The sequence below is a fragment of the Talpa occidentalis genome, unplaced genomic scaffold (genome assembly GCF_014898055.3).
Source record: "Talpa occidentalis isolate TD23 unplaced genomic scaffold, MPIMG_talOcc4v2.1 talOcc4.4, whole genome shotgun sequence".
In the NCBI taxonomy this organism is placed as follows: Eukaryota; Metazoa; Chordata; class Mammalia; order Eulipotyphla; family Talpidae; genus Talpa; species Talpa occidentalis.
In genome coordinates, this window is record NW_023604295.1 from 30,194,189 (window position 1) to 30,222,183 (window position 27,995).

Sequence of the window (27,995 nt, forward strand, 5' to 3'; positions counted from 1 at the left end):
ATATTTTGAAGGAAACTATAGAAAATACTCTTAAACATCTCACTAAGCCTTTTATAAAATGAACACAAAACATTAAGAAATTAATATACTGCTTCAACTTAAATCAGAAATGACTCGGTTGTTGCCAGCAGTTTACAGTGTTGGAAAGACCCACACGCTTAAGAGAAATTCCCAACAACCCCGAAACAATAAAACAATCCTCTAAACTCCAGTATTTTCTTTTCCCTTGGGAACCAATTAGATTCTCTGGTATCCAGATGATTCACGCCTTAGGCGGATTCCATAGACAATCAAACCTACAGCGCAGAGACCGAGTACGATGGCCCCAATCACCGGAAGCACAATTGTGTAGTCAGACGAACACTCGTCCACTAAGAGAAAAAACAATACAATATAGCAGGTAAGGTTTGGTGATGACAGACCAGAAAGTCAACGAGAGTGTGATGAATGTGAGTTTTGGAGTCAAATCTGGACTTGATTTTGATTTTGACCACTAACTAACTGTGTGACCTTGTGTGGGTTATTTGACCTTGCAATTTGCACACTTATAAAGTAAGCAAATCATAAGATTGTCAAGGATGGAATAAGTCGATCATCTTAGAAACTAAGAGATATTTAATAATTGTTAACTCTAATTGAATTAACTCTAATTGTTTCTCCCAGGCATGTTCTCTGCAAAGAGGAATGTGCTCATATGAAAGAGATTATCATGGGATTACAAATGATCTCTTGAAAACATGTAATGTTGATCTACTTTTTAAAACATTATCACAATAAAACTTTTCTTTATTGCTTTTAGTGATCTAAAAATATTAGAAAATAAATCTAATTATTTATGAGAGCTTAAAGCTTAAAGATTAAAGTTTATATGTCAAGCTCTTTTTTATTCCATTAGAAAATACTTATTGGGTTCATTTAAAATGTAATCACACCTGATTGGAAAATAATCCAGAGGGGACTGGGGATAAAAAGGGAACTCAATTGAATACAAATAAATGAAGAAATATATATAGATATATATCAACATATACACACACACACACCTTACTCAAGGATATAAGAGGATATATTCATGAGGTCCTGGCATGAACCAGTACTGAAACCATGTCCTGAACCAGGGATCACCATTATCCCATTTCTAAGCATGCAGGGTCAAGAAAAGAATCTAGGAGAGCCAGGGGAGAGGGAATGGTAATTAAAGACTCCTGGTAAGGGACACAAGGATGGTTTAACATCCAAAAATCAATCAACGTTATCCAACACATCAACAAAAAGAAATATAAAATCCATATGATAATATCAATAGACGCTGAGAAAGCTTTCGACAAAGTGCAACACCCATTCATGATAAAAGCCCTTGAAATTCTTGGGATACAAGGAACATACCTCAACATCATAAAGGCCATATATGACAAGCCAACAGCCAGTATCATTCTCAATGGTGAAAAGCTGAAAGCAATTCCATTAAGATCTGGAACAAGACAAGGATGTCCACTTTCACCACTGCTTTTCAATATAATACTGAAAGTCCTAGCCAGAGCAATAAGACAAGAGAAAGACATCCAAGGAATCCAAACAGGAAAAGAAGAAGTCAAACTATCACTATTTGCAGATGATATGATAATATACATAGAGAACCCCAAAAACTCCACAGAAAAACTAATTCAACACATCAATCAGTTCAGTAAAGTGGCAGGATACAAAATCAACACGCAAAAGTCAGTAGCCTTCCTATACACAAACAATAAATCTGAAGAAGAAGAAATCAAAAAAACATCCCTTTTATTATTGAAACAAAAAAATCAAATATTTGGGAATAAATCTAACAAAAGAGGTAAAGGACCTATACAAAGAAAACTATAAAACACTGTTAAAAGAAATAGAAGAAGACACAAAGAAATGGAAAGACATCCCCTGCTCATGGATTGGGAGAATAAACATTATTAAAATGGCCATCCTACCAAAAGCAATATACAGATTCAATGCTATTCCAATCAAAATTTCAATGTCATTCTTCAAAGAAATAGAACAATTATTGATGAAATTCATATGGAATCACAAAAAACCCCGAATAGCCAAAGCTCTCCTGAAAAAAAAAGGGAATGGAGGCATCACATGCCCAGACTTCAAACTATACTACAAAGCCATAATCATCAAAACAGCATGGTATTGGAACAAGAACAGACATACAGACCAATGGAATCGAATAGAAAATCCAGAAATAAACCCACAGATTTATCGTCAACTAATCTTTGACAAAGGAGCAAATACTATGCATTGGAGCAAAGAAAGTTTGTTCAATAAATGGTGCTGGGAAAACTGGGTCACTACATGCAAAAGAATGAAGCTTGACCACTACCTCACACCATACACAAAAATCAACTCAAAATGGATTAAAGAACTAGACATAAGACCTGAAACCATAAAATACATAGAAGGAAATATAGGCGAAACACTACGGGATTTGCACATCAAAGACATCTTTACAGACACATCACCCAAAGCAGTGATAGTGAAGGCAAAGATAAACAGCTGGGACTACATCAAATTAAAGAGCTTCTGCACAGCAAAAGAGACAATAACAAAAACAAAGAGAAACCCCACCAACTGGGAGAACATTTTTGCACCCAACACTAAAGATAAAGGACTAATCACAAAAATCTGCAAAGAGCTGATGAGACTCAACAACAACAAAGAAAATAATCCAGTCAAAAAATGGACAGAGGAACTAAAAAGAAACTTCTCTGAAGAGGAAATGCGAATGGCCAACAGGCATATGAAAAAATGTTCAACATCACTTGTCATCAGGGAAATGCAAATCAAAACTACCATGAGATACCATCTTACACCAGTGAGAATGGCACATATTAAAAAAACTAGCAACAACAAATGTTGGCGAGGGTGTGGAGAAAAAGGAACTCTCCTGCACTGTTGGTGGAAGTGCAAACTGGTCCAACCACTATGGAGAGCTGTGTGGAGATTTCTGGACCTACTAAACATAGAGCTTCCACAGGATCCAGCAATTCCACTCCTAGGTATTTACCCAAAGGACACAGAAACATCAATTCCAAAGAACACCTGCACCCCTATGTTTATAGCAGCACTGTTTACAATAGCTAAGCTTTGGAAACAGCCCAAATGCCCAAAAATAGATGACTGGATCAAGAAGATGTGGTACATATATACCATGGAATATTACTCAGCATTCAAAAAAGATAAACACATGCAATTTGCAGCAACATGGATGACGCTGGAAGGGATCATGCTCAGCGAAATAAGCCAAAAAGAAAAAGAAAAATACCGGATGGTCTCACTCATAGCAGGAATCTAGAAAACTTCAATAAGGGACCAGCAAAATGAATAACTATAAGAAAGTGAAAAATCAAAATCAACAAAAAACTATGAACCAGAGACACTTTTTGGGGGGTGGGGGGCGGGAGGGGAGGGATTGGGGTCAGAATGGGGGGATTGCAATTGTATGGGGAATATAAAAATAAAATTTATTAATTAAAAAAAAACAATATGGTAGAAAAGTGTACACATTTGAATTTATAGTCAATGGAATATCTCTCTGTGTATACACATAATTACCCAACTCTGAAATGTAAATATAAATTCCCTGGAAAAAAAAAAAGAAAATTTCAGAAGCTATACAAAAAGTGTTAAAAATAAATAGCCTTGCTGCAGCATCAAAAAAATAAATAAATAAATAAAGACTCCTGGTAAAAAACAAACTTTGTACAAGATAGGAACTGTGTTTATAGTGTTCAATATTTATACAATTAGAATAATGTGTAACTTACTGACTCAACAAAAAAATAGGAATCTAGCCATAAAAAGAATGGTGTAAGAGTATTAAATCCTTATCTGCCATAGCAGGAAGTTTAAAGCTAATCAATGAAGAATGGTAGGATGTTTTTAATTACTTGTTAAAAGAATTACAAAGATAATTACTTTAAAAATTGTTAAAAGTAGGTGAAAGTGCTTTGTCTCTTGGAGGCAGGACAGGAGAATGTGGCTATTCATGAGAAACCCTTTTTGAATATATGATAGTTGTGTTATTTATACATATCATTTAATATATACATATGCATATTTCTTCAATAAAAAGGAACACTGACCAGTTAAAAAGTTAAAATCATTTGGAAAAAAATTTTTTTAAATGTTAATTACATACCTATTGATATTTGCTCATTATAAATAATTGAAACGATTCAGAGAAGCACAAATAAAAATATGAAAAGTAACCACATATCCAGAAATTATCGTTGTTACCATGGGCAAATATTATTTCAGGCTTTTCTTTGAAACTATAATGATAAATGTGTAGAAAAATAAATAGAAGAATTTTTATTAAAATAAGATCATGAAATTAACAAAATTGTTCATTCTAATTTTGAATATAATAGAAGGAAAAACTAAAATAAAATTGGTGGAATGATTGTATTTCCTATTTTTGTCACAGGAAATGGTATTTCATAAAAATCTATTTAAAGTTCAGAAAGATGCATTAAAGATTTTGCAATGCCTTGAAATTACTAAATAAATTAGTTTCACTTTGTGTTTTTGAAACCTGTGTTTCCAGATGAGATTTTGATTTTGTTTTGAGAGATTAACATTAATAGATTGTCTTCTGTCTCCCCAACTCCAAATTTTGAATAGGTATTTGTTAACACTGCTCATTTTCAATTCTATTTGATAGGTGCCATTCTTACAGTTTAAAGATTTTTAAATATATGACATTCTTATGATTTAGAAAATCAAGATAATATAGAACATGATATATTGAGAAGTTCCACTTCTATCCTTGCTCCATCTTCTTAATTCCCCTTGGTCCCATTAGATAATGCTTAGTTTCTTAGATAATTTCCAATGTTTTTTTGATGTAGGTACAACAAAAATGATTACATATTTTTATTTCCTCCTTTTTATCTTATTATGCATTATGTTCTTTTCATCTAACGATATGTTTCTTTATATGGCTATCTTTCCTTATACATACATAAGAACAGATATTCTAATTTTTTTAATAATTGTGGGACTGTATTCCATTGTGGGAGGTATGATAGTTTTTTAATCTCTCCTTGATTAATCATTTGTGTTCAAAATTTTGTGTTTCCAGCACAAAATATGTAAAATAATATTCATCAGAGGGAAATACATCAAATTTAACAATGACCAGTGTCTCCAAGTGTGTGTTATGGAGGGCTTCTATTATCTCCACTGGGATTTCTATAATCTCTAAGGGAGTTGACAGAGAGAGGGATAAATTCAGAACTTTCTACTCTGGCAGAAAGGAAAAACCTGAGTCGAGTCCAGATGGATGGGCAGACAGCAAGGGGGTAAGAGATGCCAGAGAATCAGACAAGGCTCTTGCAGACGTCCAGAGTTATGCACAGCAGCCTCGTGTCTCTATCCCCAGCACAAGAGGTGCTCCTGTAACAAGCCTCCCAGCTGCAGCCAGAGGAGACAGGGGCAGAGCCAGCAAAAGCAAGAACCCCAGAGGTGGAGGGGATTATGCATCTCAATCCTAACTCATTACCATTGCAGACCCTCCCAGGCCATCACTCCAGAAATTGGATAGAACTGTGACCTAATAATGCATCTAGGCATTTATTTAATAGTCACTCTAATGAAACCTGTGCTTTTTAAAAATTGGAGTAGAATGTTAATTCAAATTAATTCCAAATGGCATTGATGGAAGGGTGGGGCAGTAAGTTGCAGATAACAGGAGTGTAAACAGCAGCCATCACTCCTAAAGAACTCATTGAAGGGCCTCCCCTAGTGGCGCAGCGGTTGAGAGCTGGGCTGCGAAGCTGCCTCTGTAGCACCGGTTCGATTCCCGCCACCGGCGAGGGTCCCACATGGTGCAACAGACCTCTCCTGCCGCCCACTGCTCCCCTCAGCAGTGTATTTCATCAGTCTGCCTGTTCTGTTCCCCGCTCTGGCTCTGGTGGATTCTCTCACCCTCCCGTGCTTCTGACTGTACCCAGTGCTTGTGTAAATAAATAAATCTTAAAAAAAAAAAAGCAAAAGAACTCATTGAAGAACTGAAGATGGTGGAAAGGAGCTGCCTGTTCCTTGCCTCTTGATTTTATTTTATTTTTTTTCAAAGTTTTTTTATTTATTTATGCGTACAAGAAATGTGGTTTAGGCCAGAGCTGGGGGGAGGACGGGGTGAGAGAATTCACCAGAGACAGAGTGAGGAACAGAACAGGCAGACTGACTGAAATACACTGTTGAGGGGAGCAGCAGATAAGACAGGAGAGGTCTGCTGCACTATGTGGGTTAGCTCCCTGGCTGGGGATGGAACTGAGGCCTTCGTGTTGATAGCACGGTGAGACTTAACCCATACCCCAACTGGGAGGTCCTCCTCTTGATTTTAAATTCACCCCTTTCCCCATCTGCTGTAGGAGATATTTCCACATACTGGAGGGTTAACCTTGCTTTAGTCCTTTAACAAGAAGATTCATGGCACAGTGAATTAAAAAACCTGTGTTCTGTCAGTGTAGACATTTTCAAACCCACTTCAAGCAGAACTGGAAACTGAGTACTTGATGCGTGTAGGTGGAAGGACATGGAGAGAGGTCACTTCTCTCCAAAGCCAAGCCCAGGCTGGTAACCTGAGTCACTTAGTAGAACACTGGGTCCTCAAATCCCAGATTTCCAGCACAGCTCCCACTGTGAGGAGGACCCAGTAATTTCCTGACACTCTCCACATCTTCAGGGGCTCTTGAAGCTTGCCTCAAGCTTCTGTGTGCCCACCCGACCCCTTCACTTCTGAGAAGTGTCAAGAGCTATCAATAAACACCTCGAGGAAAGCCAGTAAGTGATAAGCAGTAGTTGGAGAGTGTGGCCAACTTTCAAAAAGTTCCTGTTAAAATCATGAATGGCACTTCTGGAAATTGTAGAAAAACAAGAAAACTTCCTCTGAGGAAAAGCAGTTAAAAACACCCTTAAGTCCATTACTCTCCACTTTCTCTGAAATAAAAACTCTCCCATATTTAAATAATTAATGTCATAGAAGACCATGAATAACATCCCAAGACATATTTTTATACAATTTTTTTACTTCCAGATCTTAAACATTGCCAATCAGGAATTTCCAGATTTATCTATTTTTGTAAATGTCTGCTAAAAAGGGGAAGTGGATCATGATCTGTGTACCTTTGCCTCTTCTCCATGCCATTTCTGATTGTTTTGATGTTTTGCCTTCCTCCCCTCCACAGAATGATCCACATTAACAAATTTACAGAATAGATTAGAATCAATGAAAACTAGAGACAAAGAAGAAAAACAGGGCTAGGGTGACAGAAAATAAAAGAAGGTAAAGGAATAGAAGAACTGACATTTTGGTTGTCTCTTGTTGCAAAGATCTTTGGTTTGTGTTTTACATTTGAAAAGTGAAATATTTTCTAGATTTTTACAAACTAATACTACATTACAATAATACAGAATAAATCTTTTTTAAATGATAGTATATTAAGACCATCTTTAAGTAAATCAGGATTTGGGCAAAATCTAGGACTAAAACCCCATTAGAATCAGGCTCTGTGTTTATAAGAATCTATTTTTAAATGTGCAATAAAGATCAATGCAATTTGAAAATATCTTCCCCACAATTCTCTCTCTGGGTATTTGCTTTCGCCTCACAAGTACCCTGCTCAGGTCTCCCTTCTTGTCCCCTAATTCTTGCAGCCATATTATCAGATGAGGAAGATGGGATCCAAGCCCACAGGCACAGGGTACCTAAGCTATGGGAGGATGTGCGGTAGGGGCTACCCTTTAGCTGGCTTTTGGATGGCCCTCAGGCGGAGAGGTAGGTTTCCTAGCTTGGGGAGACAGGACAGGCAACTAGAAAAGTCCATCCTTTCTCTTGAGGCTGAATGTGAAGTCAGAATTTCCAAAGCCTTAACCTTGCACATTTTGAAGAAGGTGGGCCTTTACATGCGTTCATATCCTCTATTGGGCCTCTTTCTGGCCACCAGGCAAGCTGTTAGCAAAACGACAAGCAGTCCTGCGATACTCAGGCCCACGGCCACAGGGATTTCTCTCCTGTTTCTGTCACTGAAGCATTCATCAGCTGTAATTGAAGTCAGAGCAACAGGTTATAGGCTGGCCACATGCTGGGACGTGACACTACTCCTGCCTGCCTTGGCTTCACGGAGAAGGAAACCAAGGGAGAGATGCAGCTGCTGGGCCTCCCGCCTGCCGCCTCAGATATACAGAGAGGTGAACACAAGGAGGACAAGAGTCACTGCTGTGATCTGAAACTTGCAGTGTTAGTGATCACTAACAAAATATATTAAATTGCAGATCTCCAGGTGTGAGGAAGGTGTGACTAACACAGCGTGGGGCTGTGTTAGAGCCAGTAGATTATGATTCAGTGGGCTGCAGGGGGAGCACAGGGGAGTCTGTTGCATCTAGAAGGCAGATCCAACTTTGAGAAATATTGGTTTTTGGTCTAGAAGGTCAAGATCAGAATTGTATCTTGACTCTCCTGGGAAAGCCCAGGAACCACAGAAACAGGAACCTGCACCAAATCACATGGTCAAACTTCTCTATTCAAACTCTGTGCTTCTTACAGAGGCTCTTTGATGACTGGGACACCTGGTACTGGAGACACCCTTTGGTGAATCCTGGGATTTTAGGGAGGAGGGGTTGAGAATGTGGGAAGCTAGAGCCTACTCTTTGAGACAACCATTTTCTTTGACCAGATTGAGAGTTTACACTTGCTGGGTCCTTTTCTAGTTCTTTTGGTCCCTGTCAGAATGTCACCCATGGGTGAGGGCTTCTCTGACACCCTCTACCTCAGCGCCACGCTGTGTTAGTCACACCTTCCTCTGTGCTGCCACGAAGCATCTGTCCAAATGTCTTTTAGAATACCATATTATATGGTGGCTTTTTAAACTTGCTCCTTTTCCCCTCTTCCCTTACTCTGGTAGGAAATGTTATTTACAGAATACATATACCATGTTGTAGTGTCTCTAGTGAAATTGGAAGCACAGACACGGGGTGTTTGGAGTTAAGTTGAAGCAATGGCAGTGGAATGAACAAGAGAAATAACTGGAGGTAAAGTTGCTGGGACTTCGTTATTATTTGTCTGAGAGGGTGAGGGAAGGAGAAGGAAAAGTGAAGGCTGACTTTTCTGCATCTCTCTCTGGGCCCTGCTAATAGGTCAGCTGTGTGCTCCTGCAATCCCTTATTTCTCACCCCTGTCACTAAATGGCTCATTTTCTGTTTCATAGATGTTCCAAGTAGGAAGAACAGCAAGTGTCTTATTTGTTAGCTCCTTTAAAAATAACCAAGTGGGGGCCTCCCTGGTGGCACAAGGGGTTAAGACACAACCCATGAAGCTGTTGGCAGCCTCTGCAGCACGAGTTTGATCCCCGGCCAGGGAGTAACCCACATGACACAGCAGACCTCTCCTGACTCGCCCGCTGCTCCCCTTAGCAGTGTATTTCGGTCAATCTGCCTGTTCTGTCCCCACTCTGTCTCTAGTGAATCCTCTCACTCTCCTACACATCTGGCCTGTACCCCAGTTCTTGTTTGTATAAATAAATAATTCTTAAAAAAAAACACCAAGTGTCTCATTTTTAAGATCACACAACTAATTACAAACCTTTATAATGAATTTTTTCAAGTTTCCTCAAATTGGAAGTTTTGCAGCAAGTGACAAATTAGGGGCCTCCCCAATGAGAAAATTTTAATATTTAATTTTAGCAATGTGGTAAGGAGCCAACTAAAGGTTGAGAACATAAGATTCAGACAAAACCTACAGAAATCAGGGGAGTCAAGGCCAGGAACACTTTAGTTGTTAATGCTAAGTGCTTTCTACCAAGCATATCAAAATTTTTCTACTGGACACCTCTTTAATTTTATAAAGGAACTTAAAGAGAAATAAGATTTCATTTAACTAATGGCTAAATTAGCTAAATCAATTTTTGATCACTGAGAGTTATTTATGTCATTGAGAAATTATGAGAAGGATTTTGTTGTTGCTTTGAGAAGAATGTTTTAGAAACTGAAGTGCAATTTCTGGTCATATATAGAAATCCTTATAATACTGTTTTTATGATAGGAAAAACAAGGGGTTTCTAGGGATTTCTTGGAAAGGCAACCTGGCCCTCTTCCTAGGACCTGCTTCCTTCTGTGGTGGTAAAAACCCAAAGCAAAAATTGGATGGGAACCAACACTAATTATGAGGATGCATTACTTGAGTGGAACAGCTTGTATATGAGAAGGGATTCAACAGTGTGTATTTCTATCTCAAATTATTACAACTTTCTATTTTTCATCTCCAAGTAGGAAAGACTGAGTTTGAAATCTTGAATTTTAGACATCACTAATACTCTGGATCTTTAAAGTATTCTCCAAATGTACCTAAGATAATGTGTGTGTGTGTGTGTGTGTGTGTGTGTGTGTGTGTGTGTGTGTAAAGGAGTCAGAATATATGTTTTGATAAGACAAGGATTTTGTATTAGTTGTGGAGGGCAGTGGACTTGAGCAGGCAGAGCTGTCTGATTATGAGGTTGATATTGACTGAGAGGAAGGTGGGTTGGGGAGAGAAAACCCAGAGCACTTGGCCCTAAGATCTCTGTGCAGTCATATGTTCTTGTCCCTGTGATGGCTTCAGACAAAGAAGAACTTGAAAACTATAGCAGGGTCTCTGAAGTTTATCTTGTAACAGGATGAACCCTCCACTCACCGTTTCCGAAGGTGACTCCTTCAAAGTCAAAGGCTTGAAGTTGGACGTTCACTGTTTTCAGTTGAAGCTGGTCGGACAGCTGGATGCTCTGTTCACTCACACACTTGAAGGAATGTCCGACCACCGTCTCAAACATCATCACAGCACTTTTCATTCCTTTATAAGTTTTCTCTACAAACCAAAGATGAAACACAGACATAAAAGAATCCTGGCAAATCTACATGTGCTCCTGCTGTTGTGGGGGGCCCAACTTTGCCTGAGTGCTGGGTGGAGAGAACCACTAAGACTGGTCCTATGCTCTGACAGGAAGACCCTTACCAAGGAAGCAGGTGCTTCAAGGCAGGTGCTGTTAAACATTTAGTCTTATAGGTAGTGCCATTTGTTCTAATTCCATGTTCACCCTTTTAAGTGCCCTTCTTAGTACCCTTCTAAGTATACTTCTAAGTCTACTTTTTTTCCTTCAGTAGGAGAAAATTCACTAGCCCGAGGATCCAATTGTCTGATCCCATTGGCAGTAAGAAATAGTTGCATGAGGGCCTCCCCTGGTGGCGCAACGGTTGAGCACTGGGTTGAGAAGCTGCCTACAGCCTCTGCAGCACCGGTTCGATCCCCGGCTGCTCCCCGGCCACCGGAGGAGGGTCCCACATGGCGCGCAGACCTCTCCTGCCGCCCGCTGCTCCCCTCAGCAGTGTACTTCGGTCCTTCTGCCTGCTCTGCTCCCTGCTCTGGCTCTGGTGAATTCTCTCACCCTCCCATGCTTCTGACTGTACCCAGTGCTTGTATAAATAAACAAATAAATTAAAAATAAATAAATAAATAAATCTTAAAAAAAAAAAGAAATAGTTGCATTATAAATGAAAAAACTGGCATTCTGATTTTATGGATTGAGGACCAGACTATGGATCTCAGGGAATTCACCAAAGTTCTGGCCCCGAGGAATGTCCATAAGTTGTCAGTGAAGAAACCTAGAAGTCTCCTTCCTTTCCTGCCTTTGTGGGCATGTCAACCTGGGTCTGCTGGGCATTGTACAAAATTTTTTTTTGAGATTTATTTATTTATGCATACAAGAACTGGGGTGTAGGCCAGAGGTGTGGGTGGAATGAGAGGATTCACCAGAGACAGAGTGAGAAGCGAACAGGCAGACTGACTGAAGCACACTGCTGAGGGGAGCAGCAGTCGAGACAGGAGAGGTCTGCTGTGCCATGTGGTTCAGCTCCCTGGCAGGGGATGGAACTCTTGCTGCAGAGGCTGTGGATGCTTTCACAGTGCTGAGACTTAACCCCTCGTGCCACCAGGATGGCCCTTTGTACAAGTATGTTACATGCTCCAGAGAGCCACATCTGAAAGGTTGTAACTTCATTACAATCCTTTGAGGTTCTAAGATACTAAGACTCCTTTTACAGGGGAGGAAATGGAGAGGTCAGCAACATGAAAATCATCAGTGACTTCTATAGCTCCCACAGCTACCGCTGAGTCATCATGGGGACCTTTCCCTGCCCTTGAAGAGATTAGTGCCCTCTTGTTAGCTAAAATGTGGTCCATACCTAGTGATAACATTAGGTAACTTCTGGTAGCATCCACAATATTTACTCCCCAGTCGATATGAAGAGACTCTTCAAGATGACTTAATGTATGTGAAAGTGAGTTGTCATCTGTGACATCTTACATTTAACTAACAATTATTAACAACTTCCTCTTGACTATCAAAATACTTTTTAATGTTTTTCCAGAAGTTTCTTTTGTATAAGTGCTTTAATCAATAAAACAACAAGTTGAAGTCAAAGATAGACTTTTTTTTTTGTGGGACCCTTGGCCGGGGAACAAACCAGTGCTGCAGAGGCTGTGGGCAGCCTCACAGCCCAGCGCTCAACTGCTGCACCACTAAGGGAGGCCCAAAGATAGACTTTTTTTTGAATTATTTTATTTTATATAATTCTTACATAATTTTTCATTTTTGCATAATGTATGCATTTTCATTTTGGTTATATTCCCCATACAATTCCCACCCACTTTTTCTGACCCTAATCCCTCTTCTCCTCCCCCTGCCCCCCCACTGTAGTTTGTCTCTGGTCTATAGTTGCTTGTTGATTTTGATTTTTTTTTTTTTAATAGAGGCATGTTTTATTTATTTATTTATTTGTTTGTTTTGTTTATACATGCACTGGGTACAGTCAGAAGCGCGGGAGGGTGAGAGAATTCACCAGAGCCAAAGCAGGGAGCAGAGCAGGCAGAAGGACCGAAGTACACTGCTGAGGGGAGCAGCGGGCGGCAGGAGAGGTCTGCGCGCCATGTGGGACCCTCCTCCGGTGGCCGGGGAGCAGCCGGGGATCGAACCGGCGCTGCAGAGGCTGCGGGCAGCTTCGCAACCCAGCGCTCAACCGCTGCGCCACCGGGGAGGCCCTGATTTTGATTTTTAAAGTAAAGTCCCTTATTTAGGTTTTCTAAACTCCTGCTATGAGTGAGACTATCCGGTATTATTGTTTTTCTTTGACTGGATCAAGAAGATGTGGACATATACACAATGGAATATTACTCAGAAATCAAAAAAGATAAACTCATGCAATTTGCAGCAACATGGATGGAGTTGGAAGGGATCATGCTCAGCAAAATAAGCCAGAAAGATAGACTTTTGAAAAGGAAAAAACAGATGAAAAATCCCTTAGTTAAGTATCTGACACAGAGGAGATACCCAGGAAAAGTTTGTTATCCGAGTCTTGACTTTGTGAGAAACATCTGAGACCTTGAGAAACATCTGAGACCTTGAGAAACAGCCCCTTGAACGGGAGCATTACTCTCTAAAAGTGAATGCTGTAGTAGTTCTCTCAACTTGTCCTGCTACTAGCAAGTCTCCCTATAGCAAAGTGAAACTCTAGAATGCGAATCTGATATGTTCCTTTCCTTACACTGAAATTCTAGTGGTATTCTTTTATACTTTGGAGTGAAATCCCAAGTCCTGGCCTTGCCCTCCCCACAGGCCCTACATGCTCTGGCCTGGCTGTCCTCAGACTTCATCTGCGGCCTTGCTCGCTCTCTTGCAAACACTAGACCCTACTGCTCCCTGAATACTCTAGTGAGCTCACTCCTCAGGGCTTGTGCATCTATTTTCTTGCTGCCCTGAAAGAACTTCTCCAGCCTCAGAATTTCCCAAATGGGAATATCTCTCTGCTCAAATCTCACCACCTCAGAGCAGCTTTCCTCCCCTAACTGCTTCCCTAAGGCTCTACCTGAAGTAGCCTCCAACTCCTACCCGCCTCCCCCTACTAATGTTTGAACATGGAATCTATCACTATTTAACTCTGCATTACAATTTAATGTGTCTGTTTATGGTCCCCTCCCCACTTCTAGAATACAAGCTCCATGAGACAGGTACTCTATAATTGTACAATTATAGATCCCTGGTGCCTAACAAAGTAGCTTGGTGTTTACCAAGCACTGGCTATATTTTAGAATGGCGGTGTGATTTCAACAGCAAATCTGCCAAAAAGACAATAAACACCTATTGTTGATAATGGTCTCTGACACCTCTAGTTCCACCTCTTCCATGAGCAGATGAGCAAAATGAGCAACACAAAGAGTGTCATGTGTTCTTCCAAAGTTATCCTGTCAGTTACTCTCACAGTCTGTTTCTCAACGGCAACATCAAAAATTAGCAGATTCAATGGGATGAAAAATAAGCTAATCAGAAAGTGTTGTCACAGGTGGAACAGCTTTTTCTAAGTGCTCACCTGGATTTGAGACCATCAAATAGGCTTCCACTTCACTGATATAATATGAGTTTTCATCCTGCAAAACAACAGTGGGTTAACCATTGGGTAATCTCTGTAGTTTTTTTTCCCTAAAGATTTGTTTTATTTATACAAGAACTGGGGTACAGGCCAGATGCACAGGGGGGATGAGAGGATTCACCAGAGACAGAGTGGGGAACGGAACAGGCAGACTGACGAAACACACTGCTGAGCGGAGCACCGGGTGAGACAGGAGAGGTCTGCTCACCACGTGGGTTGTTCTGAGGCTGGTGGGGATCGAACCGGCACCGCAGAGGCTTCAGACAGCCTCACAGCGCTGCACTCAACTGCCTGAGCCACCAAGGAGGCCCCGGGTAATCTGTTTTTATGTTTATGATCTTGGCTTCCAAACAGCTTAGTCAAGATTTCAACCTTTAAATCCTTGATATGGGGTGTTTAAGTAGCAAACATAATTATGTTTAAAAATTTCAAAAAGATTAAATACACCACACAATAAATAATAACTAATAGCTTCCCCAGCTCAAATTTCCTCTGTTGCACACTTGCAGCTAGAGCCTGAAATTCAGATTTCACCAACAAGTTAATTCCCTTCATTGGACCATATTTATTCCTATGAAAATGCAAATATATCTTAGGGTAAAGATTCAAACTGAGGTCATACACATGGGTTTATGGGCTACGTAGGATCCATAAACCTCTGGGAAAAGTAGTGTATGTAAAATTGTGCTTGCATTTTCCTGCATAAGGTATTGATTACTTTAAACAGATTAATGCGTTTATGTCTCCAAAATGGTTAAACAGGGCCTCCAGGAGCGGTTCTGGGAAGAAATGGTTTACTCTGAAATCACTGGGTGTTCACTCGAAGAGGACTTTAGGTGATTGTGTTCAGAAATAAAAAACAATTCTCCACCTTTTATTCAGAAATTGGCCTTTTGAGAAACAAAACAAATTACAAAATAACTGCAACCTCTTGAAAAGCAGAGGATACACATACTGAAGGGAATTGAACTGAGATCCAATAGGATAAGTTGAAAAGGGAGTTTTTATTTCTTAGAGTACGTGGTTCACAGTGTTATCACTTTAAACATTCATTAGAAAACTATCCATCAGTAAGAGGGGCAAAAAAATGAGAGATCACTGAAATCAGAATCTGAAATTGAATTTCTTTTAGTAGTTTCTAATCTAGTAATTGAAGAAATTTAACAATAGTAACCTCGACCCATTATTGTTCACTGGTACATTGTATGGGGGTCAGATGATGAATCCTTACACAATATAGCATTCCACAATATAGCAATCCTTACACAATATAGCAATCCTTATACAATATAGCAAACTGTTTTAAAAGTCATTGCTATTCACACTCCAATCTTGAAATGCTGTAATTCATTGACTGCCAATTATTGACTAACACCTTTCTCATGCTGGCATCCTACCATGTGCTGGACACCATAGCAAGTACTTGTGAAGGCCCAAAGTCATAGCTCTAATAAGGGGCCAAGGGAAGATATGACCCCAGGTTGCCCATATCCAAGCCTAACCTTTAACCCATCTATTTTTATCCACTCCAGACCACTCCAGATCTTGGGAGAAGAATAAGACCTGGCTGCCTCGTTCCAGGAGCTGAATCTCAGGTGTCACAGCATGTTGAACAAGGCATTTGGACTTGCATTCATTTTAGATAGAAACATCTGTGGTCCAGGTCTTTGCTGGTTGCTTTCACAAAACATTTATTCAAGTTTTACTTTATTTGGTGTCCTTTTTAGCACAAGAGAGACTGTACTTCAGGGTCCACAGTCAGTGTTACAAGGCCCTCCCTTAGCCTTAGGCAGAGATGATTCAATGAAGTATTTTACATGGGGCATGATTTGTTTTTGGAAATTGCTTGGCTAGCAGTGATGAGGCAAGCTCTGAGCTCCTGGGAGGCTTCCTGGCAATGTTCCCTTTGCTGTGGTATCTCCTATTCTATCCTTACAGTGAACAGAGGGTGCTCTGAATTTCTCTAAGGCTGTCACAGTTCACAAGTGCATGCTGTCACCTACACTGCCTCCTTTGTTCCTCACAGCATCCTCCAGACAGAATAAACATCATCAACCCATTTTACAGCTGAGAACAGAGAGGCTCGCTGAGAACAAATAAAAGCTCACTGTGTAAGAACTGTCTTGAACATTTCCTTAAATTCAGTAGCCTATGTCTAGCCATCATTTAGAAGCAGGACTAGCAACAAAATTTATGGTACAAAATGAAAATGCAGGACCACTTGTTCAAAATTGCTCAAGAATTTCAAGATGTGACAACAAACTATTAAACCATGCCTGGGCCCTTCCAACTGAGCAGGTCACACACCCAAGAGCGGGCGCATTTGGAAGGGCCAATCGTGCTCTACACAAACCACACTTTCTAGGGCTAATGCCCAAGACGAAGCTTCCACAGGACCGTGGCAGAGAGCTTGTCTCAGTGTCCCGAGAGGACATGGTCCAGAGCCAGTTCCAAGTTTCCTTCTGTTTTGACTGAGTCAAAATTAGCCAAATGTTGACTGGGCTGAAGCTGAAGTCTATCTTTCTGGTAAAGGAAAAGCAAACCAAAGGGCAAGAAGATGTTTGGTTTCCTTAAAATTCCAAGTGCTACATAATTGATGCTGCTGATATCCAATGATTCTGACTTATACCCACCTTTTCTGACAGTTGTGGTGTTATAGAATGCTCTTAAAGGAAATAAAGTTGCCTTTTATGTAAACTAGAGCAAAGTATTTGTTTAAGATGTGGCAATTCAGAATCTGGCATAATTTGAATAGGAATAGGGCTGAAGTTTATTCTGAGGGATGGGCGACTTTTTCCTGTAATGAACCAATGGTAAATAATGTAGGTTTTGTGGTTCTCAGTGGCAACCACTCAACCCTGGCAAAAGTAGCTACAGCTAACGTAACAAATGAGTGTGGCCATGTTCCCAAACAACTACTATGGATGTCAGAATTGAAATTTCATGCAATTTTCATGTTTTACAGAATATTCTTCATTTTCCCCCCAGCCACTTAAAAATGTAAAAGCCATTTTAGCTTGCGCTGCAAGTTTGGTGGTGAGCTGCTCAGGAAGCCAAATTTGTTAACTCCTGTGCTATACCATCATCATTGAGAAGCTCAGTTGGTGAACTAACCAGTCAATCATGAAAAGATATTAGAGAGTGGTTAACTTCCTATTTGAGATAATGAAGTGCTACTAAGGATTTTTTAATATTATCTTTAAAAAACATCTCTTTACTCCTAAGTTAGTCTACCTAATGTTCAAATTTTTGTGCATATTTTAAAAATTTGAGTTTTCACTTCTTTAGTGCAAGCATGGGGAGAAAAGTAATATGACATATCCTTTATGTTGATGTAAGGATTAAATGAAGGAATCCCTGTGAAAAACTTGTAACAGCATTTTCATTCAAGTTTTAACTGATGTTACTAACAATGGTCATTGGTTAACGATGGTTAATTGCCCTATTGAGCTCAAAAAATAATTTGATCTACATCCTAAAGTTTAGATCCACCACAAATACAAAGAGAAAACAAGTACATGAGTGAGCTTAGATAGATTTACTGATCAAACCTGAAACCTCAGCTTTGTAGGACGGGGTTCTGACAGATAGGGAGTGGAAGTTCTGGCAGTTGGGAGCCTCTGGCAGGTGTCAGATTTAACCAAAGCCCAGAAGAAATTACATGTCACACATTACCCAGCTTAGCATCTGCTTTCTCTTTTGACAACCGTGGTGTTATCTCTACCAGATGTTTTTCATTCATCCGAGAACGACAAATATCTGCAATGCCGGTTTCTCAAAGATGAAGTGAAAATTCTGCGTGTGTGACCACTGACAAAAACAACCTGAGGACTCAGTAGCCCAATATGACACTTAGCATTTACAGCATGTCCCTGTGAAAGAACTACTCATGAAAGTCCCGTCTCACTGTTTAACCAATGATATGCGGACACGGTATCTAAAGAGAGCCCTGGGATGTCTCCTCAAAGAGATCTTAATTCCTCAAGGAAACTTAACATCCTCCCTAGCAGAGGACAGGTCCCGAGCAAGCCAGTCAAGCTCACTCAGGAAGGTAGTGTGCCAATGGTCCTTGAAGTCGCCCTTACTTCTGCAAAGTACATAACTGGTGTTTCAGAGTCACAGATGTTCAGGATGTGGTTTTATCCTTAAAATCAGTCAGGCCTCTTTTATTCAGTGTTGTGTGACTAAATCAACAAATAACAAGAAGAAGCCAGAGAGGCTTCTTTAGAGCTGCACACTTACCTTTTGGGCAACCGAACTCTGAGTTCTCTAAAATTTAGACTCACCCTTTTATTGCTATATTTGTTCATCAAGTGTTTGCTAAAGATATCATATGTATAAAGTGAAGGCTGGACACTAGAGACAGAAATGTGAGTAAGTCAGAGATTTTACTTTCAAGATGGCAAAATGTGCAATTAAGTACATTTATGAAGTTTGGGGAACAGCAAATACAGACTCAAGGAACCAAAATAAGAAAGTCTCCCATTTTTACCTAGGATGGGAGGGGGTGGTGAGGGGACTTCAGAGGTAATGATAATTGAGCCAGAGGTAAAAATACACTTATGCAAAGAGGGCTGAGAGATGGCGGGGAGGCATTCCCGGCACAAGAGAAGCAAGAGGGAAACAGCCTGAAATAGCAAACTTGAAATATAGATAACTTACATCTCTATTGAGCACAAGGCCAAGTGAGGTTTAGAAAGATTTTTCTTTACATTTTTTGTCACTGGCTGCATTTCAAATAATTTCAATTTTAACTGAAATTATTACACATGATTTAAAACATGGAAGTATAGTCTGTGTCTTTTATGTTCTCCTGTAATGTCTAGCTTAGCATTGGGAAAACAGTAGACGCTCAGTCAATTCTTTTTTTTTTTAAAGATTTATTTTACCTATTTATGCATACAAGAAGTGGGGTGTAGGTCAGAGGTGTGGGGTTGGGGGTGAGAGGATTCACCAGAGACATAGTGGGGAGCAGAATAGGCAGAGTGACTGAAATACACTGCTGAGGGGAAGCAGCAGGCAAGACAGGAGAGGTCTGCTGCACCATGTGGTTAGCTCCCTGGCCAGCTGGGGAGGCTGCAGATAGCTTCACAGCGCTGTGCTTACCCCCTTGTGCCACCAGGGAGGCCTCCACTCAAGTTCTATACCTAGCCCTGTACTCTTTGAATTTGTAGTTGTTATTGTGGCTTAACCAAGTACTCTTTTAAAATGCAGAAATTTCCCAGAAAGACTAGGCTGGAGGGGACATTCAGTGACCTTCTTTGCAAAGCTAAAGTCAACTACTGGGAAGCTGGTGCTAGGGAATGCAACAATGAATAAATAAAGCATCTACTGTAACACTCTGGGCCCAGGATTGAGAGGCTTACCTGCTCTTTCCTGAAAGTGGTGGAGTTGGGGAGGCCCTGCTAGTCTTTCTACCTGGGTCTCATTTCCTGCCTGGCCTCTGGAGGTAGAGGCAACGTGAGAGAATAGAGAACTTCTGAAAAGGCAGGGATTCAACACTTGTATGGGGCTGGTCAACAGAGTCCACTCTGAAGGCACTGGACAGGCAGGGACGTGAGAAACAGGAGACAGAGAAAGCTGGCAAGAAGAGAAGTTGAGGGTCCCCAAGAAACTCCTGCTTGTGGTTCTCCTGCAACAGTGGCCATCTTGTGCTGCAGGCAAACATGTGGGTTTCTGATGCCTTCTTTTAGGCAGTTGTTCACATGGTAACCGTGTGGATAGAACTGGGCTCTGACCTAAAGCATAAATGCTATGCCTACACCCTCTGCCCCTCTGACAAAGGGATGTTGACAGCTCTATAGTGTTATTTCAATTGTCTAGGGAGAGAGTACTTAATTCTGTCCTGAATATTCTTCTTGTGTGAGGATTTCCCATTCAGTATTGAATGTCAGCTACTGACTTCTCAAGTACATCTCCTTATGGGGAAAAATACACCCCAGGAGAATCAAGTTTTTGAGACCAAGTTAATGACAACAGTAGCAACAATAACAACCTCCCTTATTAAATATTGTTATGGGCTACCTGCTTAGACCCCTCTCTACTCAGAGAGCTTTCCTGTCCTTCTCCTTATCTGACAATAAACTCCTTGCTTCTGTGCCTAAAAATAACTAAATAAAAAAAAAAATACTGTTATGTACCAAGCATTATGCTAGATGGTTTCTGGATACCACTTCTAATTCTCCCAAAGGCCCTCTTAGGTAGGGGTAATAGTAATTTCCATTTTATAGATGAGGAGATAAGCCCCAACAAACAGATCACACAACTAGTAAATATTATGACCGGGAGTCAGTCCTCATTTGTCTGACCCCAAATTCCTTTCCAAGATCTGCTCATCAAGACCTCTCTAATCTCAGGGTCCAGGCAGGTAACATTGACAGGTATGGAGACATACCACATCTTAGCTGCAAGAGTCCCTTGAATATCTCCTTCCCAGCTCTTACTCAGCCTATTTGAAAGACACTTTTGGGCAGGCAGGAACAAGTCTCTCCTTTGAGGGTGGCATGACAACTGACGATTTCAGTCACTGCTATGCTAACTGACAGCTAAGGAGCATCTACCTTCCATGTATTGGACAACACTCTTTATAGAAGTGATCTCTAATTCCTTTTGTTCATTTTTCAAATGATAAATCTCAGACCAATTAAGTTGTCTGCCAGGTGTCAGAGGGAGAACAAGTAACAAAGTCAAATTTGCAGCCGAGGGGTTCTGACCCCATGCCCATGTGTTTTCCACTCTATTGCTTTCCTCCTTCTAGAAATAAGGCTTGGAAAACCCAGGTCCTGGTTAGTCCCTGAATTTTACCCCTCGTGACTGGAAAGAACACATTTTGACATTTGATTTTGGTTTAGTGTGACCCAGTTTCTCCGGTGCCCCCTGGGAATTTCTATGGGTCTGTTCCTCTGTACAACTTCCTCCTTTGCATGGTTTGCAGAGGGCAACTATGACTAGGTTCCCCAAGGCCAAGGCTTCCCTGAGAGGCATCAAAGCCCTTGTTGGGCTACACAGAAAAGGCAGAAGGGGGAAGAAGGCAAACATGAAATGTTGACACTTCCCTCCTCTCCATCTCCGGGCCCTCTTTCTTATCAGAAAATATCTCAAAAGGCTCTAAGATCTATTTCCCCTAGAACTTAAACTGAAGTGGGGGATTGCACCATTGGGCCCCCAGGGGAGGGAAAAGGAAAGCAATGTCAATACTAGTTAATATGAGGGAGTTCAAACCTCACCTTGGTAAATGTGAAATTCACAAATCCACCCTGGAAATTCAAGAGAAGATCAGATTTTCGGGAGCCACAATTCCCCGAGGCATGGGTTGCATTAGGGTCGATGTTGAAGTATCTCTTAGGTGAAAAAACCTAAACCAAATAAACAGATCAGTTCAATGAGATGTAGAGGAAAACCCTAGCTCGGGAACTGGAAGCACGGGGAGTCGGTGAGCTTGAAACTCAAGGCAAGTGGGTGTTCATTGGAAACCTCAAAGGTTCCGGACAACACCTCTGATTTCCAAGCTGTGTGAAATTTATTTTGTTAAATATAAACCTCTGTTTCAAATGAAAATCTGAATGTAGAAATTTTGTTTGAGCTCATAAAAACCACAGAAAAGAAAGTATTATTTCTCTGTGATTTCTTTATTAAATCAAATTATCTTAACTCTATCTCACCCTTTCCTTTCTTTTAGTTAATCTAGAGTTTTTAATTAATGTCACAGTTTACTAGGACCTTAGAAGTCACTCACTTCACAGGAAAGTTCAGAGGCTTGGAAGTTGTCCAGAAAGTTAGGGCCAGGCTGAAAATCCCCATAACCCTCTGCCTGTCTTGGCTGAAGGTGAAGGGCATGTATATTTAAATTTGGGGTGTGTAGTTTCTCTAAACAGCCTCTATTAGTCTCCATTTTTATATCTATTTAAAAACAGATTTACCTATTAATGGAGCTTGGAGCTCACAGCTCTTTATTACATTAAAAGACACAGGATGCAGGGGAATGTCCATTCTTAGCAACATAAACTCACTCAAAATTTTTGAAGAAAGTGTTAAAACCTTGTGAACCCCACTTACCGATGCCGTATCTTGAACTATCAGCTCTATTCCCATCTCTGCTTTGATGCAGAGCCTGCTTCCATTAAAAACTTGATAAATACCAGTCTTGGCTGATGATGGCTGAGGTGAAAGGGTGGGCCTAGGGGCCTTGGTGGTAGGTGAGGCTGTTTGGGTGGCATTGTGTACAGCTGTGGCTGGTTGTAGGGTGTGGATGGGCTGGGTAGGCTCCTTACTGGTTGTGCTGTTATGTGATGATGTAGACAAAGTTGCTGGAAGGATGGTCCGGTTACTGGGCTGGGTGGTTTCCCCTGTTGTGTGGCTGATATTTGATGGATTGGTTTGGGTTGTATGGTCTGGTGTGGTGACGGTGGGTGACCATGAACTAGGAGCTGTGCTGAAGTTGACTGTAGTAGCATCAGTGACTGAAGCAGTAGTGTGAGAGATAATGTGGCCGATTGTGGCTTCAGTGATTGGAGCAGCTGTGTGTGAGGTGGTGCGTGAGGTATTGGGGCTGATTGTAGCTTCAGTGACTAGAACAGTCGTATGTGAGGTTTTGGGGCTGCTTGTACTTTCAGCAACTGGAGCAGTCATGTCTGAGGTGTTGGGGCCAACTGTAGTTTCATTGACTGGAGCAGCCGTGTGAGAGGTGTTGGGTGTAGCCTGGGTTGTGACTAGGGTGTGCATTATTGAACTGGTGGATGGGGTACTCTTTGCAGTTACCAGGAATATTGTTGCCTGAGCTTTTCTTGTGTTCTTAGAATTGGAGGCTGTGGCAGCTCTCTGAGAGGTGATGTGATTATCCATTGATCTTGCTGCTAAAGTTTTGTGAGGCACTTGGTTAGTTGTTTGAAGGACAGAAGCTTTTGCTGGGGCCTGTGCTGCTGTCGTAGGTGGAGTGTGGTCTGTGACATCTGTCAAAACTGTTGCTCTTATTGGACTGCCACACTGCAAAATCACTGCAAATTAGAAACAAAGTGTTAACACATTAATACTTCACAGACTCCCTCCTCCACACCACTGTGACTTTCTTCATTAAAAATTAAAATGCCTATTCTTAGATTTGGGGGACTTTACAAGGATAGAGCTATGAAGTGAGGCTCACCCAAGTTTCTACCACTAACCCACCATTGTGATGCTTTTGTAGCACCCATGTTTTTACACGCTTGTGATCACACTGTAGATAATCCATCCCCTTTGTCTTTGTGGGGTGTGGTACTAACACAATGAAGTGATCATGCTGAGCTTGCTGTCCAATTGCCTGTACCCCTTCACTCCTCATTTTCAAATGTGAAAGCAGACACTGCTTAGTAGTGTTTCTGAGTGGAGCACTGCTGGGGTGGCCTGCTGGATCTGGGGCAGCATGAATCATGGTGATGAAGATTAAGAGTTTTTACTTCTCATGGAATTATATAATCCCTGATTTGAAAGAGATCATCCAGTCCGAACTCTAATCTAATATGTAATGTGAACCCATGATTATTTGCCATCTGTTCATTCCATCTGTGCCTAATTACTCCTAGTGATGGGAGATCCATTTCTCTTCCATTTTTATCTTTATGTCAGCTTCTCAGACAGTCTTCCGGCTCCATTTTATATAAAATAACTCCCCACCACCAGTTTGCTGTCACAGTGTTATATCCATTGCCACTGTGCTAATCACAACTGGTAATTATATATAGGGATGGCATCAAATATCCAACAGTAATCTGGCCAGTGTGTATCAGCAAACTATCAACCCTGATTATATGTTTATAAATCCTTGCCTCCTCCTTCCAGGCATAACAACCTGGAAAGTGGACAAATGACAAATGATGTTCTTTGGAACCAGGCACACTGAGGGCAACCCTGTCCCTTCAAAGCTGTAGTTTCGCTCTATTTATCCACAGACACTAGTTGAGTTGTAGCTCCTGGGTGCTAGGGAACAACTTGGGGAAACTTGGGGAGAAAGAAAAGGAGATTGCTCTCTGCTGGTATTTAGAGTCCTGAAGTACATATCCAGTCAGTTATCTATAAGCTCCTTTACATTTTTTTACATTTCATGCATTTCTAAATAGTTATTTTTCTCATAGTCATAACAATAAGAACTCTAATTACTGGATATTTACTATCACCTAGCTCTGGTTTCCAGGAATATCTTGTGTTCTGAAGAGTTTATGTTATTTATTCAATGAAAATAATACTCTGCGAAATACTGTTTTACAAAATCTGTATATAACAAAACACATATGACAAATCTTTGTCAAAAGGGACTTTTGGCTAAATAGTTTAGTCAATTCTCAGGTCTCTCGGAGACCCACAAAGAAGGCAGTGGGCAGAATAAGGGGCAGGGTATAGATCAGAATCTTTCTCTACCCACCCTCTTTTCCAAAACACACCCCTGGAGTCCACATGCTGACTCCCCAAGACCCTCACACCCCAGGAGACTCGGCAAACAGGATTCTGGGACCTGGACCCATTGCTCAGCCTCCTTGAGATGGTGAACTACAGCAAGAGGCATGAGAAGGCTTTGCTTCTCCTGCAGCCTGTTGGGGGGTTGGGGGAGCTGACTATGACTAGCAGTAGTGTGAGAGGTATGTGGCCAGTGATCACACACAGGCTTTCTCCAGGACAGCGGCCCCTACCAGCCAGCCTCTGTTTGGTTTCCCTGTCACACCTAGTCCAACAGATAGTAGGGGCTCCTCTGAGCTGAGTTCCACACCAGCCACTGGGGGTAGGACTTTGATCGTGAGACAGACACAGGAATGGAGCACACAGTGAGACAAGTATTATTTATCAAGTAGACTCTGAGGACCATGGGGTGGGGAATCCAACACAAAGAGAAATGCTTCAGCCATATGAGAAAGTGAATGAGACTTGCCCTGCAGGTTACATACATACGTACATACATACCTACATACACACAGAGACACGGAGGCTGCAGGTACTGGAATGTTTGGAGACAGCAAGGGGGTCATCCTAATGGGCATAGCAAGAGATTATAGGGAAGTGAGGGTGATGAGGGGGCCAGCAGGGAGCAGGCCTAGCAGACATGGATGCTATGCTTTGTCTGCAGAAGTAAAAGTGTCAACGGGGCTCCATGGTACATCCAGGGGCAGAGGAACTAGTTTGTCCTCCCCCTTCCCAGGGTACTTCTCTGCTATACCTCCCTGGGCAACAGACGCATTCCCAGCAGGGTGGTTTCTAGATGTGTGGGGAGCCCTGGGCAGACACCTAGTAGGGTTCAGGTCGCAGTTTTACGTGTTGATCTTAGACCTTACAGCAGAAAGATGTGAACCCTACCTCCGTTTGATAGCTCCCTGGGGGATTTGAGTCCAAGCAAACCTTCTAACTCAGGGGCTCTAGCCTGGTGACAGAGACTGCAGCTGACTATCCTAAAAGTCAGTCCTTTTTTCTTTTCTTAATCATAGCACCATGAGTTTAAGCTTAGCTTTTGCTACCCAGAATAAAGAATCCTATGTCCAAGCCTCTTTTCCAGCTGAGAGGGGACAGGTGACTGAGTTTGAGCCAAAGTAATACAAGCACTGTGTTCGTGGCCTTCTGGGAAGGCTGCTTGCAATGAGCTCAGTCACCTGGGGGTGCCTCTGTATTGCCCTTTGGTTTTCTTCCTCCCACTGGTTTGTGACAGCAGGAGACCCTGCAGACTTTTGAACCATGAGGTGACCTTGAGAGTAGAAGGCACACCTTGGCTGGTGGGTCCCTGATAATGAGTCCCCAAGCCAGGTGTCATCTGCATCCCTCTGGATCTGTTTGCACATGACAGAAGCAATCATTTATTTTGTTTAATTTGTTACCATTTGGGGATTGTCTTTCATGTGCAGCCGAACCGAAACTTAACTGATAGAAACTTAAATCCCCTCCTCATTGTATGGGGAAGGGATTTGAGACAAGGAAAGCAAAATGATTGAATAAAGATTACCTAACTAGTTTACCTAGAAGTTCTGTCTCTTCTAGAAAAGCATCTACTGGCTTTTGCTAATCTTTAATTCAACATGTCTTTCTTGAACCTACACATGCAGGGCTGTGAAGGGCAGTAGAGCATAGCAGGGAGTGCAAAGCAAGACTTGGGGCATACAAATCTCAGGGCAGCCCTTGCTGGCTGAGTGGCCATGCATGATACCTTAATCAGCCTCATTTCCCTTATCTTGAAAATGGGGTTTTATTCATTCAGTTCACCTCTGAGAAGTTGCAATTCAGACAGGGAAGGGCAAGGTACGCATTTTCTCCCAACCTGCCCTGGTAGTGATTGAGTCCTAGCTGTGTTCCTGAATCACCAGTCATCTGCTGGCCATTGAATTAGAGCTCTTGCGCATTCACTAGAGATCACTGCAAGGCCGAGAGATTTTGCTTGTTGAGTAACTTGCCCTGCTAAATCTAGCGACGACTTCCCCTTTTCCTACAGAAGAACATGAAACTCAGATTCTGAAAGTGTGGCATGGGGTACAGCCACCTGGACTAGGGCAACTCACTGGCCTATTAGCCCAGCTTTCAGGACAATCATGTTCCGCTCCAGCACTGCTGTTTTCCACCCCCGCCAACCCCCCTCACCCACGTCTCACCCTTGTACCATCTCTTGGCGGTACAAGGAAGACAGCACCCATTCCCTCACATGCTTGATTTAGTGGTTCTAGAAGGAATTGTGAATTAACCAAAAATATTGATAACAGCACATAAAAAGATTCAATGTCTTAGGGAAAAAGCAGGAGGTGAGGATATAAAATAATCACTAAAATCACAGTATCCTAGCCAGTCTCTTTTATTTTAAGTATGACGGTAATTAGAAAAATCTTTGATGGCCAGGCTTAACCCTTTCTGAAATGGCACAGTTTGTCAGGCTACATCTCAGGCATTATCATGATTTACTCTTTCTAGAAACACAACACTTTCACTTGAGAAAAGTAAAACATGATGTGCTTTTCCCACATGTGGCCAGAGTCCCTTGTCTGGGTGCTACCTCCCTTCACCAGCTGTGAAATCACAGTGATGTCTACCAAACCCTCCCTGATAAGGGAGGCAGGGATGGGGTCACTGTCTTCTGGGGTTAACACCTACACTGCCCAACTCATAGAAAATGAGCCCAGACTACGAAAGCCCTTAGAGAAATTGAAGGAGTTCCCCCTGTGTAACATGGAGCTGTTCTCACACCACACACACAGAGTGGCTGGAGAGACGACAGCTGTCTGCAGTCTGTCCTGTCTCATCTTGCTCAGTGGCACCAAGCTGCATTTAAATTTGTTGAGACTAGACATGGCAGGGTCCCGATGCAAATTCATGTGTGTCACTCACCAGCCAGGGACATGAAGACCATCACCACTGCAGAGATCTGCCGGGGCATGACTGGGGAGCCAGGGAGACTGCTGCTTCGCCCTGGGCTGGCTCTGCTGCTGTGCTGCTCCCCTGCTCAGCCCAGCTGGCCCGGATTTCTGAATTGCACCAGAATAATCCCAAGGCAGATTGGGGAACAAGAA

The 27,995-nt window shown here is 41.6% G+C and overlaps 1 protein-coding gene across 1 annotated transcript; it reads right to left on the reverse strand.

The window, feature by feature from the left end:
• Nucleotides 1–38: 38 nt before the first annotated feature.
• On the reverse strand, nt 39–27,995 carry LAMP3 (lysosomal associated membrane protein 3). Its single transcript, XM_037525169.2, has 6 exons — nt 27,814–27,995; nt 22,549–23,486; nt 21,720–21,848; nt 14,434–14,491; nt 10,709–10,879; nt 39–371 (listed from the first exon to the last, which is right to left on the reverse strand). The coding sequence occupies exons 1-6, from the start codon at nt 27,860–27,862 to the stop codon at nt 238–240; spliced, it is 1,479 nt and encodes a 492-aa protein (XP_037381066.1). The 5' UTR covers nt 27,863–27,995; the 3' UTR covers nt 39–237.